This window comes from Mesocricetus auratus, unplaced genomic scaffold, assembly GCF_017639785.1.
Source record: "Mesocricetus auratus isolate SY011 unplaced genomic scaffold, BCM_Maur_2.0 Super-Scaffold_100009, whole genome shotgun sequence".
Taxonomy (NCBI): domain Eukaryota; kingdom Metazoa; phylum Chordata; class Mammalia; order Rodentia; family Cricetidae; genus Mesocricetus; species Mesocricetus auratus.
This window is the reverse complement of record NW_024429193.1, coordinates 34970248-34985494: the sequence shown is the minus strand read 5'-3', so window position 1 is coordinate 34985494 and position 15247 is coordinate 34970248. Positions and strand designations below refer to the sequence as shown.

Sequence of the window (15247 nt, the reverse complement as noted above, 5' to 3'; positions counted from 1 at the left end):
GAGGCAGGCGGATCTCTGTGAGTTCGAGGCCAGCCTGGTCTACAGAGCGAGTTCCAGGACAACCTCCAAAGCCACAGAGAAACCCTGTCTCGAAAAAAAAAAAAAACACACTACTTGTAAAGATTTCCATTAAGGTGTGATTAGCTGTGCAGTTCTGTAACTATTTAGGAAATCATATTACCAGTGTTCTGAGTTGCATAACAGATCATCCAGTTTTGCCTGTAGGTTGCAGAACAGCCTGTCGCAGTGAACGGCATTGTAGAAGTTCAGGGGTGTGATCAGTGTGAAATCAGAATCAGCCTCACTCTCTGAAGGACCTTGGTAAGGTCAAGTACTTAGAAACTGAATCCTCAATGGGTAGCTACACACCATTTTTCAAAATAAAATATGCTCTATTTCCCCTTGAGATTATAATGGTGCTAGTGGGAAAAGTTCAAGAAATATCACAAACCCCAAAACTGAATTTTTCCCTCACCCCAAGTTTTGAGATATATTAGGTTTTTCCAGCGTTACCATTTTGATATTGACAATATAAAGAGAAAGACAACAATCCCCAAAGCATATGACACCAAAGCCCTCCCATAGCGGAACAGGAAAACCTTCTGATGGCCCCATCGCTTGCTTTCTCAATTATCCCTATACCCCTTTGTTTAGTCTTCAGGTTTGCAATGAGTTGCAGAGTGAGCAAAGATTACTGTTCATGCTGGAAACCTGTACAGATTCAAGGTAAACTGCACAGGGCTCGTGGGTAGGGGACTGTTATGAACTGTCTTTTCTTGTCCTCACAACTAATCCATGTGTAGATGCAGACAAATGACTTCTCCAGTCTTGCATCATAGCTTGCAAACGTGGCTGACATGCTGCTGTGTGAAGCATGGAGGCTGTTGTTACAACAGTAACATAGGACCCACTCGGTCCTCCTGCCAGTAGGATGACAGGGCTCTACCGTGGTGAGGCCGATCTGGGTGGAGATACCAGGTAATAGGAAACGCTTTGTTTATTCTCTCTGTCTTTGTCTGTGTGTCTGTGTGTGTGTGTGTCTGTGTGTGTGTGTGTGTGTGTGTGTGTGTGTGTGTGTGTGACATGCTTCTGTGAGTTTGTTTTTGCCTTCTACCATGTGGATTCTAGAGATTGAATTCAGGTTCCAACCTTGTCACCTGCCTGCTGAGCCATTTGGCAGGCCCTAGATACTTTTATCAGCTCTTTGCCGGGCATGTGATATACGCTCTTCTGGTGCATAACGGGACACCAAATTACAATGGGCCCACAATGAGCAACAACATGGGCGTAGTAAATGGGAACTAGGGATTTAAAAAACTCTTCTATCCCGTTAACTCCATAGTCTATATGGGTAGAATTTCTCACCAATTCTTTCAGGCAGTTTGTCCTTCTAATAGTAAGAGCGATGGAATGTGAAACGCTCCCTCTTATGTTTCCCTACTCATCTCAAAGTGTCCCCAGCTGTGGTCTCAGCCCCACAAGAACTGCAGCTGGCTGAACGTCATTCATTATTATTGTTTCTGGAGTGTGATAATAATAACACATGGGTTATAATGCTTAATTTTGTTCTCATGTGCAAGGAGACCACTGAGTCTTAAAATTAAGATCAGAACTCTAGCTATATCAGCTTACACTATCCAGATGTTTTACAGCTATAATATGCTTTAAAATATAAAGACTCATCCCCACAATAAATGTTTCTCTGAAGTCCATATCTCATTTCTACGTCCTTAAAAAGGTGACATTCCTCAGCTATAGTGCTCTCTATTCTCTGCAGCATACAGATAGTTAAGTTCCATGCAAGACTCCAGAAATTAAGTATTTTTCCTGCTTCATAATATATGGGGTTTTTTTATATTGGATGAGTCTGATTATCCAGCTTATCTAGAATATTCAACATCATAAAGCCAAAGCCTAGGGCTCCTTCTCCTACAAGATGAGCTCATCCAGTATTGGAGGGAAGGCCTTCTTCATATGACAAGACTTCCTGGTGGAGAGGCTGTAGTGTTCCCCGTTGATATATGTGTATTTTCTTTATATTTTCTAAATATGAAGCTTTCAATTGTTATATTTATAAAAATTATAAAGATATAATTTTACAAAAAGATATAATTTTACTCCCATAGATATAGGCAAGCAAATGTAGAGTAGAATCTGACATAATTTAGAATGAGATTATAGTAAATGGATTTACTTACGATTATGATGTAATTGGATGGGGTCAGTTGTGTTCAGACGATTATGATGATGATGTAATGGAAATGATTTATTCAAAGCCTAGTCTTACAACAAACCATTTAGTCTCAAACTTAAGTTATCATCTGATTTTTTTTGCCATATTGACTAGGAAAGACACACACACAATTTCAAGTAAATTATCCAAAGCAGGACACCCAAAGATACATGCAAATTTAAACTTAATTGATATAGTCTGGTAGCTAGACCAGAAATATTCTCATCTTATTATAAATGAATTTAGCACGAAAGTAAAGCTGGGAACCAATCAGAAGCCAGCACAGTGATTTAATAGCAAAGAGATTAAAGGCGAGCCGTACCCTTTCAACATGGCTGTGGTATGTGGCCGGTATGTAAAACACTTTGATTGGTAGTTCAGCTTGCCTTACGGAAGGGATGATGTGAAACCCTACACTCATCATGGTTTCCAGATGTCTCACCAGGTTTCATGCATCTAGATGTAAATATTGTCATGGTGCAGGGCTACATTTGTTGTAAGCTGAACGAAAATAAAAGGACACCCTGCAAATTCCACAAGCATGTCTGGAATGGCTCAGATCAGCCCTAAAACGGACCTGCATATTAAACTCAAATTATTCATGAACAAAATGAATTTGTTTTTTTAACAAGTAAAGCATAAGGCCTCCCAGAATTACTTGCTAGGATTTTAAAACAGTGACAATATTATTTATTATTGGAATAATATCTTACATCTATCATATATTAAAAATTAAGTTTGTTTTGATGTTAGAAGACCTATTTTTTTAGAAAGCATAAGTAAAAGTAGATTTTGCATGCAACATAGGTTAGCAAATCAATTATTAAATATGAATACTGGTATCAAGTTTAAACAGTGAATATGAACCCCTATGCAATCAGTTGCTTTGTTTTGTTCTGAAATTTTTAAAGGCTGATAAAACATATTTTGAATTTTTGATGTAACACAAAGTAAAAGAAACCAAGATAGAGCAAAAAATACAGGGCTGTGTGAACGTTCTCTATAAACAAAAAGACACACAAGCATCATGCTCACTGATAGCGTGAGGGGCAAGCAGGTGGAGGGAATGCGCATCAGCTGTCGGCTGGCTGCATGGCTTCTGCAGCAGTTGTTCATCTGAAAATAGCTTTCAGATGAGAAAGGGTGACTACAAAGGATCCATTACCATAGGCTGTTCTGCGGTACCCCGAGAGCGGCACTTTGTAATGGTGGGTAGGAAGTATTTAAGGGAGTGGACGATAGACTATTAGCATCAGAAGGGACCTATATTTCATGCTGTGTTACATTAAGACCATGAAGAGCTTTCAGTGATACCGTTTCCATGGATCTCCTTTGTGATGGCTGATGCTTGCTGTTTCCTTTGCTTCACCATGACACTATGTGAAAGCATGGCTTTTTTATTCCCTGTTGAAAATAAAGGGACACTGTTGAGGCATATGTGACAAATCTGTTATGATCATCCTTTCTGCAAGAGAACATCTTTCTTCTTTAATAAGAATTTATTTTTGCTTTTTACTGAATGGCCAACGTACGCTGCTTGTCTACAGTACACATTTTTCAGCAGCAGCCCATGTCCCCGTGAACAGAGGGTGGCACAGTCTCAGACCCAGTCCTTCAGTATGTTGACCACTACGCATCGAGAAACATTCAAAGTGCCAGGCTCCTTGCTGTCCCCTCTCTTCCCTATACTTTTTTTTCATCTGCCAGTGCTTCTGTCCTGGCTGCAATCCCACCAGCATCAGAGGACATCACTTCCAGCAAACACTAAGAGTGAGGAAGAGGCCAGACTCAGCCAGAACTATTTGGTGGTAACATTTCAAGTCAGCATCAACAGCTTCCCTTTACAGCAAAGAATGGCCATTTATGAGTCACAACTCTGGATCTCTGGGGACAACTGACAAATAAGACATTTTAGGAAACAATACACTCACCTTGCTGCTGGACTGCACTTTTCAGCAGGGCTGAATCCCAATTGTGGAGGAGCACGCTGAAGGTGGAATATGATGGCACTTGGGCCTGATGGGTTTTATCCTTGAACCTGGAACGGCATGGTCCCTAGCTCTGACTCTAACAGGGGACTGAGCCTCTCTGAAGAGACTGGCATCCAGCTGACATCAACTGACTATATATAGCACCAAATACTTTAGCTACTCATATCTTCCTGGCGAAAGGGAGGGACAGGGAGAGATTAGGTTCTCTCTATTGTGTTTCTGGCCTCTGAGATAGCTGAATGAAATACTCATTCATTGGGTATGAAGAACATTTTTATTGAACACCTTCTGTTGGATGGATTTTAAAACATTTTTGATTCTTGAGAGCACGCAGACCCTAGTCATAAAGCAGGGGAACCAGCATTGGATCGAACCAGGCCCTCTGGATGTGGATGCCAGCTAGGAGGTCACGGCAGTCTATGGAAACTCTAACAGTGGAGTCACTCTTTATTCCAAGGTCACAAATGGACTCTGGAAGCCCATTCCCTATGGAGGGATACTATTGCAGCCCAGATACAGAAAAGAGGGGCTGGGCCCTCCCCCAAATGATATGATGGACTTTGATGATCCCCGGTGGAGGGTCTCACTGTCCCTGGGGAGTGGGTGGGGGTGGGTTGGGGGTCTGTGAGAAGCATGGGAGGATGGAAGAGCAAGGGAATGGAGTGATGGATATGTAAATAAGAGTGTCTCTAAAATAAAAAATGCAAAAAAATGGGATTCTTGTTCTATACCTTAATTGAGGTGACAAGAGACATATATTAATTAGAGAAAAATGATGGATTATCCAAAATCAAAATGAACTGTAGGGGTCCTGGAGAGATGACTCTGTGGTTAAGAACACTTGTTGTTCTTGCAGAAGACTGGGGAAGAATCCCAATCACTCACATGGTGGCTCACAGCTCCCTCAACTCCAGCTTCAGAGGACCTGACACATCTTTTTGGTCTCTGTAGGTACCTTCATGCACCTGCACACATGTGTACTCTCTCTCTCTCTCTCTCTCTCTCTCTCTCTCTCTCTCTCTCTCTCTCTCTCACACACACACACACACAGAGAGAGAGAGACAGAGACAGAGACAGAGAGAGAGAGGGAGGGAGGGAAGTAGGGAGGGAGGGAAGAGGAGAGAGAAGAATAAAATAAACGTTTTTTAAAATGAACATTGTGGACAATATCCATGGGGCCTTGTCAAGACCAAAAGCTGTGATGAGTTGGTCAATAGAGCCAGCCATAATCAAAAAATGACAATTGTTTTTAACAACAGGCAATATCTGAATGGTTACATGAAGAGAGTTTAAAGTTGGCCATTATGGGTTGAGTCATAGAGCTGAAGGCTTCTAACTGGTTCACATTTTGGAAGGCATCCATAGAGGTTATCCCGACAAAGTTGCATGCCCAGCATTTTCCAAGCTTGAAGGGAAGGATTTATACTTTAAAGAATGCTAGCAGGAAAAGTCCTCAGAGTCAATCACCTTGGCTTCCTTGTTGGACATTGATCACAAAATCACGTTCCCTTCTCCTGCGTGATATTTTCCTCTTACTCTTCCCTACTCACCTGGCTAACTTCTTCACATGTTCAGGGCTCAACTTTAGAATTAAGTCCCCAGCCATCCTGCCTGCATCACACGGTACCACAGTTTCCTCAGTGTCTTGAAATTAGTCAAGACTAATATCACATGGGAGTGAGTGATAGAATCACCCCCCACTGAAACAAATGACCAAATATGAGGTAGAGTTTTGTTTGTTCCCCAAGGAAACTTAACTCAGAGTGAGGAACCTAGGCAGGTCTAACTGACCTAACTGAACTTGTCTACCTTCTTTTTGCTGCATTATTCCTAAGATGCAGACTTCTGAGGTCTAGGTGATTGTTAGCAGCTAGCAGGCTTCTATGTTAGCCATCAGGGGTAAAAAAAGGAACATTCCCTCTGCCTTTGAAGATGTCTGAGTATTGTTCACCCCTCTCCTGTTTACACCCATGGGGGCAAAGGTTAGTCATACAAACACACACAAAATAAAAGAGTCATTTACTTTTTAAAAAAGGAGGTAACAGTTTCAGGGTATCAGTTCCCAGTATCTGCCCCAAGAACATTAAATTAAAAGAGCAGAAATGAGATTTAACACACACACACACACACACACACACACACACACACACACTGATATAGACTGTGAACTTAACACTGCAGATTAGTGTTTCTCTCTTACAGTTGCTTTTAAGCAAACATTTGCCCAGAAACAATGAACCAATAAGAGATCATTTAGTTAAAGCCAACAAATTTGCATTCATCTCAAGATCCTTTAGTTAGCTGGTTGAATGGGGTTGCACGATTGCAATCAGCCCCATTGCCAGAAGTACGTCAGCCTGGGTCCCCAAAATGATAATCAAAACCAAAACCAAAATCTTTCCATTTTCCTTTATTCCTGACTCTAGCATTAACTGTTATATCTCTTAAACTCGTTTTCTTATCTGTAAAATGAAGATTACAGTATCTGTTATATAGTCATGAACAATTTGTATAAAAATTTTTAGAAATTCCTTAAAGGTAGTGAAAACTTTAAAAGTGTTTGTTTTACTATTGTTGTCCTTATAATATGAAAGAACTTAGGATAATCAATTGGACTATTTAATAAAAATAAAGTTAGATTAAGAAAGTCCCAATTTTCCTACATACTCATCTTGTTTCCAGTTTTACATTGGATATAGTTATAAGGTTGAAACCAATACTTTTGGAAATTTATGAAGTATTTTAGAATATTAATAGTTTAAATGTTTCTATTTAGTTTTCAAACATAATTCAAACTACTTTGTTTCATTTGTGATGGTTCAACTGGCCTTTTGGTTTCTGTTACTTTTGTTGGAAAGACAAAAGTAAATCCCTGGAAAACACAAAGCAAATCCCTGGTGTTGTAGATTTTAAGGCAGTAAATGTTGTGCACACATTTCATGACACAGTGGAGAGCTTCACATAGCATTTGGGTGCTAAGATGAAGTATTGCCAGGTGTTTGTTCCATTCTTAAAGGCTTCTGATTTCAAACAAAGTCATGGTTAATCTATTTCTATTTTATCTGTACACACATCTGACACTAGACCAAACTGTGCCCTGCCCTATGTCATATTGTCATTACTCTTTCGTCCGTAGCCCCCACCATTCCATCCCTATGGCCCAGGACTGGCCATGCCCCTGCCCCACCCCAACACACTAAAAAGTAGAAAAGGATCTCCTCATAATCAAGACTCCCTTTTGTCCCACTAAATACTGTCTTCCTTGGAGAGTCTTCCAAGGTTTGTTCCAACAAAGCTGGGCCTTCTTTTCCCCCAAGTTCTAAACTCTTAAGTAGTCTCCAACTGATTCAAAAGACAGAAAAGGAGACTGTTTTCCTTAATCAGCATAGTGATGGCATTCTAGTGGCTAAACCCAGTGTCCTGGGAAGACAGGGAGTGGAGCCCCTGTGTAGTCTTTGTGATACAGCTACAACTCCTGTGTAGTCCAACCCTTTCCATTGTATGGACTAGCCACATCGGTATTTCCAATCTTACCATTTGCTGAAAGAGCAGAAAAGGTTAAATAAGGTGATTTTTCTTACTACCCAACAAAAATCCACACCTTGAGACCCATGAAAGGCAAACTTATTCAACAGTGGGCAAACATGAGCGCCTCAGCCAACTGGTAAACAAGGACTGCCATGGCCGACTTTAACTAAGAGCTTGTTTTGAAATTCTGTATTTCTCCTTGTCCTCTTTGCAGACTATATTGGGCAACAGCGGGAAATTACACATTCAGGCAGGATTTGAAGGGTGCAGGATGTGGGAATAGCCTGGTAGATGGGCAAATATCACATTACTGTCACTGAGGCTTGGGTTCAGATTGACACACAAAAGTCCCAAACAGGGCAGTAGCCACAGCTGTGCTAAGGGGTGACTCAGACAACAAGTTGTCAAGTTACTTGTAAGGGAAGAAAAAATCAAGCCTTAGAATAAGGGAAAGATGGGGAGGACGCAAAATCCAATGATCAGTTTGTCAAAGACGGAGCTAAAGGAATAGATCTTGGAAACCAACTTCACAGCTGTGCAAACAAGTGAAGGGTCTATTCATGAAACCTGGATTTTGGTTTGCCTGAAGTGCCCTATTTTTCTTTTTGTGGTGCCTCACTGGCCTGCTGATTCGCCCATGGTTGCCATTTCCCTACCCAACCTCTCTCCTGGCCATGAAGAAAGCTGAGTACTCACCGCCCACCCCACAGGCCAATGTGGGGGTAATTCAAGAGACACAGGTGAATTTGAAAGAGATATCATTCTGGGCAGTGGTACCAAACGCCTTTAATCTTGGCACTCAGGAGGCAGAGGCAGGTGAATCTCTGTGAGTTCGAGGTCAGGCTGGTCTACAGAATAAGTTTTAGGACAGCCAGAGAAACCCTGTCTCCAAAACCCAAACAAAAAAAAAAGAGAGAAAAGGAAGGAAGGAAGGAAGGAAGGAAGGAAGAAAGGAAAAGAAAGATCTCACTACAGAAAAAGCCTAAAAGCAATGGGAATGACGTGAGGCACAATTACAGGCACCACTGAGGTTCTATTTGCTATTCCTAGAGTGTTTCAAAGAAATGGAACTGGGGACTGGGACAATCCCTACCAGGTCATGTAAGTTTTATGAATTGGTTTTGTCCGATCCAAAGGCTTTTCATTTTTATATGATTTATATATTTTTTTATTTCTTTGCAGTGTTTTAAATTTATTTTTTACATTCCATTCCCAGGTCCCCCTCCTTCCTCTCCTCCAGCTCCCCCGACTCTCCCCTCCTCCTATCTGCTCCATGGATAGGGTAAGGTCTCTCTTAAGAAGTCTACTAAGTCTGTCCCATCATCCTTTTGAGGCAGGACCAAGGCACCTATCCACCCCTACGTCTGTGTCTAGATGGGCTCCACTAAGTCAGTGTGTGCATTAGTGTTAGATCTTGGACCCACTGTCAATGGCCTCATATAATGTCCCAGTTGCACCACTGTCACCTATATTAAGGGAATCAGTTTAGTTCAGTCTTATGCAGGTTCCCCTTTGTCAGACCTGAGTCAGTAATCTCTCACTAGCTCAGCTCAGCTGATTCTGAGTTCCCTGTCATGGTCTTGACTCCTTTGTTCATGTTATTGCTCCTCCCTCACTTCAGTTGTACTCCAGGAGCTTGGCCCATTGGTTAATTGTGAATTTCTAAGGCTTTGCATTTTTATGCTATCATGGAGAGATCTCTATTTTCTTAGTCTTTTCTGAACATCTCTATAAATAAAGAGAACAGAGAATGCTCAGAAAAATTATAGCAATGTGTTCCTTATAGGTTTCCTTGGGAATCCTGAAACCCCAAGACTAGGTTTGTCTTGTTGAGGTGATTTTTATTTATAATCTATGCAACTGTTTCCTTACTTATGTTTTTCTGGTTTGCCAACTCCTGAAGACTTCATGGTATCTATTCTCAATGAGCTTTCCTTTTTTTCAGCTGTGCAAATATTGAAGTTATTAAAACAGGGAGTGTAAACAAATGAAGGTGAGATCATTTTGTTTTTCAGCCCCTTCCTTCTTCTCCTGGCCTGGGTACCACAGTCCCACAAACACCTTACGTTGAGAACAAGCATCGAGTCCTGTTCCACCAAAATAACCCATTAAGGGAACATGCATGCCTCTTCTGTCTTCCTTTGCAAGCTATTTTTGTTTTGATTTTTCCTTTCTTGCTTAATCCCAACATTTCAGAGCTTTGTCATGCTTTCTTCTGCAATCCTAGCCAGGCCATATTCTGTACAGATTAAAACTATTGAAGGGCTTTTTAAAAATATACTTATTTCACCTATACAAGGAAAAACAATTCATGTCTTACATACAGATCTCAACTGACCTAATTAAATATAAATTCATTGGAGGAGTCAGACATTGTGATACATACCTAGAATCTCAGCAACCTGGAAGCCTGGGCAGACTCATGAATTCAAGGCCAGTCTGGGCTGTCTAAGTTAGGCTGTCTACAAAAAATAAAAAATAAAAAATAAAATCCAAAAAAATAAACGAAAACAAAAAACTAAGCTATGAAACTTGGGAAATAGGTCAGAGGACCAAATTCTTGCTGTGAAAGTGTGAGGCCCTAAGTTTGATTTCCCAGAACAACATAAAGGTGGCTTTGGTTGCATCTGTCTTTAATTGAAGCTCTCCTCCACCAAGATGGGAAGCAGAAACAGAAGAACCCCCCAGAAGCTTTGAGGCCAACCAACCTGGCACATGCAGCAGAGAAACAGTAGAACCCTTCCTTGAAGTGGAGGGCAATGATCTCTGACTTCTACACACATGCCCCACCCCCTACAAACCTTTCTTATTTTTGTAACCCTCACAGACAGGTGACACATGTCTGAGTGTCTGTAGCATGGCTGTAAAATGGGGCTGTAAGATTCTTAGCCATTTTATTACCATCAAAATGTTAGTATCCGGCGGGGAGGGGATGTGTGTGTGGGGGTGCTGGTAGGATGGGAGGGAGGAAAAACCATGGTTAAAAAAAAAAGTTAGTGCCGGGCAGTGGTGGCACACGCCTTTAATCCCAGCAGTCTGAGGCAGAGGCAGAGGCAGATGGATCTCTGTGAGTTTGAGGCCAGCCTGGTCTACAAGAGCTAGTTCCAGGACAGCCTCCAAAGCCAGAGAGAATCCCTGTCTTGAAAAACAAAACATCAAACTGCGAAAAGATGTGTCATCTTAAATAATAGCTGAACCTTTTAGCAGAAGAGGCACGGAGATATTCTTTTCTGGTGTTAAAGACTGCACAGAGAGAAAACAGTACAATGTGTCTTTTAACTGAGCAAAAATAAATACAACTTGAGTTGTGGTATTAATACATGTGGGGTTGCAGAGAAATTAAGCATCCAAAATGAATGGTGGAAGGCTGGCATATTTGGTAAACATTTAATCGTTTAGTTAATATTAGATCAGAATGGGCTGGGTATAAAATGGAAGTAAATGGAAACTATGCTGAGGACTCAGATATAGTAGGGTTTGAATTATCAATTTTTTAATTTAGGATGGTACACAAGGAATACACATCTGACAAGAATATATCATGCTTTGGATTTTCATCTTTTGTTTGTCTAGAAATAGGATGCATGATGCTGTTCTGAGGTGCAGGTTGGTGGCAGTAACCTTTACAGCTCCAGGTAGACATTTGATTGTGAGTGGAACTAACATGGCTATGCAGTGTACTATGGTGCTAAGCTTAGGGTAATAAATTCATCTTGCTTTATTTTCCCTGTATGGTAGGTTTATCAGGATACAACTCAAGGGGTGTTTGTATTTAAAAGGACCATTTTTGACTTGAAGGAGAGAGCAAGTTTCATTCCTAGAAAAGAAAGCAAGTTGCACCTGTGTGTGATTATCAAGGCACGTTTTTTGGAGCTGAAACAGGAAGAAGTGATATGAAAAACAAAACGCCTAGTAGTCTGATATTTCAGGTAGTTCGTGTCTGAGGCTTGAACCGTGGAGAAAACAGACACTGTGATGTCTTATTCCCAAGTACATCATTATACTTATGTAAAAATTTACAGAACTGTAGCCTCAGCTTTGGAATCATGAAAGGAAACAAGAGGGGAGAGGCTTGAAGAAGATTTGACATAAGGGTTTTTCTCCTTTTATTGAAAATAGATTTTTCTTCTCCTGTAGTATATCCTGATCATGATTTCCCCCCCTCTACTTCTTCCATCCCTTCCTATCCAGATTCAATCCCCAGAAGAGGTGGTGTTTTTCTTTTTCTTTTTATTCATTAAAAAATATACCCCTTAAAGGATGATTCAGCCAGTCTTGTAATGAGGTAGTCTGGGCCAGTATGGAAGGAGTGACCTCGGTAGGGGCACAGACTCATTCCGGGGCAGGTTTCCAGGGGCTTAGATGACTCTCAGGACTAGATTGGTGTCTACTACCAGAGGGAGCTAGCATGGAAGATGGCTCTAAAAGATCAGTTAGGACTAAGCTGTGAGCATTCTTGAGTGATAAGGAATTGTCTTTTACCTCATAGGCAATAAAAGTCACCGAAGACTATATGACAGGGATGTTTTATCTTGCAACCATGGCAACAATATGGAGACTAAATCGAGTACAGGCATTGAGGCCACTCGGAAGTTGATTGCAGTAGCTCAGAAGAATAATTTTAGGGAATAGCTGAAAGAATTTGGGGGAGGGGACTGGGTAGGGTTTGGAGATAAATCATTTTATTCTAAAATATTTGCTCTACTATTTTGCAGTACTAACTGTTATGGACTCCGTGTGAAGATAGATGTGTCCCCCACCCCCCAAAATAAAGAGAATAAATTATCCTTAAGACTTACTGATTATAAACCAGGTGTTGGTGGCACATGCCTTTAATCCAAGCACTTGGGAGGCAGAGGCAGGTGGATCTCTGTGAGTTCGAGGCCAGCCTGGCCTACAGAGTGAGTGGCAAGACAGGCTCCAAAGCAATACAGAGAAACCATGTCTCAAAAAAAAAAAAAGAAGACTTACTGATTATAACATCAGTGGGAACTTAGTTTAACCTCTAAGAAGCTCTTGTTTCTCATCTTTAACCCACAGGGTTGTTGTGAAGATTAGAAGATATAGTTTTCTCTGGCATTAAAAGTAACCTGGAGCATGGTGTTAATATTGCCTGGATTACTAGGACAAAGGGAAAGCTTTGGGCCTTAAATGATGAGAAATGTTGCTCTGTGCAATTTTCTTTTTATTGGCAAAGCTTTGTTTCTTAGTTATAACAGAGAATGCAGCCTTTCTGTTTATATTTTGGTTCTTGCATTAAAAGGCTAAGCAAGACAGAGTCTTCCATAGCAAATGTAACTGATACCCCGGTCAGGTCTTTGAAACTGAATTGATAGTTGATCAGAAACACATGTGAAGATGAAGAGTGATGCTATGATAGTGTCTCAAGACCACGATTCCACCGTATTCATCTCTCCCCTGAGGCAGTCCTGTTTCCTGCCAGGCTCCATCAATTGACTTGGCGCTCCTGAATTGGGGGGGGGATGAAGACACTTTCCCCATTTAATGCCTTTAATCTTCGCTTCCTGTTTCCTTAAGATCAAGATCCAAAGTCAGCCACCAAAAGGAAGTGGAAGCCTGGCCTATGACATCTTTGGCTGCTTTCTCAATTGCTGGTGAGTCATACTGCTAGAGTCTTTTCTTAACAATTCCGCCAGCAACAGACTGGCTTTCAAAGACCTCCTTCGATACAGTGTTATGTGGGTGAGTGGATTTGAGGACACAGTTGGGTAAGCCCACCCTGACCTAACTGGGCCATGTCTATCTCTTCTTACAGTAAAGGTGCTACCTAACTCAGCAGCCCTTCGGATTCTTACTCTTCTTAGAACTCATATTTTGTCTATTTTGTAGCACTTGCTATTCTGCACCTTGAATATTTTTGTGTTTTTAAAATATATAACACTCCTATGAGGTAGGTCCTATTTTACACTCCACTTTATGTATTAAGAAACTGAGAAATAGATGAAGTGATTTTCCCTAAAAAACATTAGTGTGACTAAAAAAAATCCCATGAGTTCTAGAGTCTGTTGGTTACTTTGAAAGAATGATTGGTGTGCTTGCCTGTGAGTCCCAGCAACGTGGGAGGCTAAGGCTAAAGGACCATTGCAAACTCAGGGCTGGTCTGAACTATGTAAAGAGGCATGGGCTACAGAGTAAGACACTGTTTCCAAAAAGTCATCACCATGGGGCTTGGGAAATAGTTCAGTAAGAGCACTTGTTGTGCAAGCATGGAAACCTCATTTTAAAACCCTAGCAATGGGCAGTCCTGAAAATGTACATACAAGTAATATTAAACAGACTAAGCATTAATATATTTAGTAATGCATGTATGTATATAGGTATGCAATGACAATTAATGACAAAAGAGGCCATGAATTTGAAAGAGATCAAGGAGGGATAATATCGGAGGGTTTAGATGGAGTAAAACTGGAGAGAGAAGTGATGTACTGTGGCAGTTTAAATGTAATTGGCCCCTATAATCTCATAGGGAGTGGCCCTATTAGGAGGTGTGGCTTTGTTGGAGTGGGCATGGCCTTGTCAGAGGAAGTGTGTCACTGTAGGGGTTTTGAGGTTTGCTGTGCTCGGGATACCACTCAGTGTCAGTCTGCTTTCTGTTGCCTGCAAGATGCAGAGCTCTCAGCCACCAACATCACATCAGAAAAGAGAGAAATAATTTAAAAATCCTAGAACCCATGTGGAAAATGTAGGCATGGTCAGGCATGCCTGTATACAACCCAAGTACAAGGAGGTAAGGGTGGGGGTTGGGAGACAGGTGGATCCTAGGAGCTCACTAGCCAGCCAGCCAGCCCAGCTTTAGGTTCAGTGAGAGACCTTGTCTCAAGAGAATAGAGCAGACAATGATGGAGCAGGACACTTTACATCCTTCTCTGGACTCCTCAGGCACAGACACGCATACATACACACACACTCCAAACTGTAATAAAATTCGTTATAATAATTAGGCCTATAGCTATATTTAAAATAGTTTTTAAAATAATGAAAATAAATAATAGTAGATGCTTAATTCCATATCTTTAGTAAGACGTGCACAATTGCAGTCTGGAGAGGGGAGTAAAGCAGAATATAGTGGAGCCTTAGGCTGGCCTCAAGCTCCATATCGTAGCTGAGGCTGGCTTTGATTTGTAATCCTTCTGCCTCCACTTTCATAATGCTGGGGTTCTTGGCACTCACCATCATGCTTGGTTCAATGGTTACAGTTTAAAAACTCATTTGATACTGATGACAACATATGAGGAAAACAAGAGAAATTCATTTGTCTTCATTTTCTTCCCACTCCCTCTTTCTCTTCTCCCATCTCCCTCATTCTCTCCTTCCTTCCTCCCACAATCCCTTCCTTCCTGTCTTGTTTTTTGAGAAACCATCCCACAGGCTGGCCTGGAGACCACTGTGTATGTAGCATAGGCTGGCCTCGACCTCTCAGTCATCATTTTGCCTCAGCCTCCCAAATACTGGGATGACAGGCATGAGCAGCCAT

General features: G+C 41.2%; 1 protein-coding gene across 4 annotated transcripts in view; it reads right to left on the bottom strand.

Annotated features, from left to right (window-relative positions):
• Positions 1–10346, bottom strand: part of Myoz2 (myozenin 2) — a 34455-nt gene extending 24109 nt beyond the window's left edge. The window contains exons 1-3 of one of the 4 annotated variants that reach the window (XM_005077135.4): positions 10139–10346; positions 4165–4271; positions 3548–3637 (exon numbers count right to left, since the gene is read on the bottom strand). In XM_005077135.4, the coding sequence (XP_005077192.1) occupies positions 3548–3623 (76 nt within the window). In that variant the 5' untranslated portion in view covers positions 3624–3637; positions 4165–4271; positions 10139–10346. Of the gene's footprint in view, positions 1–2198; positions 2313–3547; positions 3638–4164; positions 4272–8448; positions 8509–10138 lie in introns of those variants that run through there. The other 3 variants (XM_021231232.2, XM_021231234.2, XM_040751918.1) reach the window with 3 other exon arrangements.
• Between the last annotated feature and the right edge of the window lie 4901 nt (positions 10347–15247).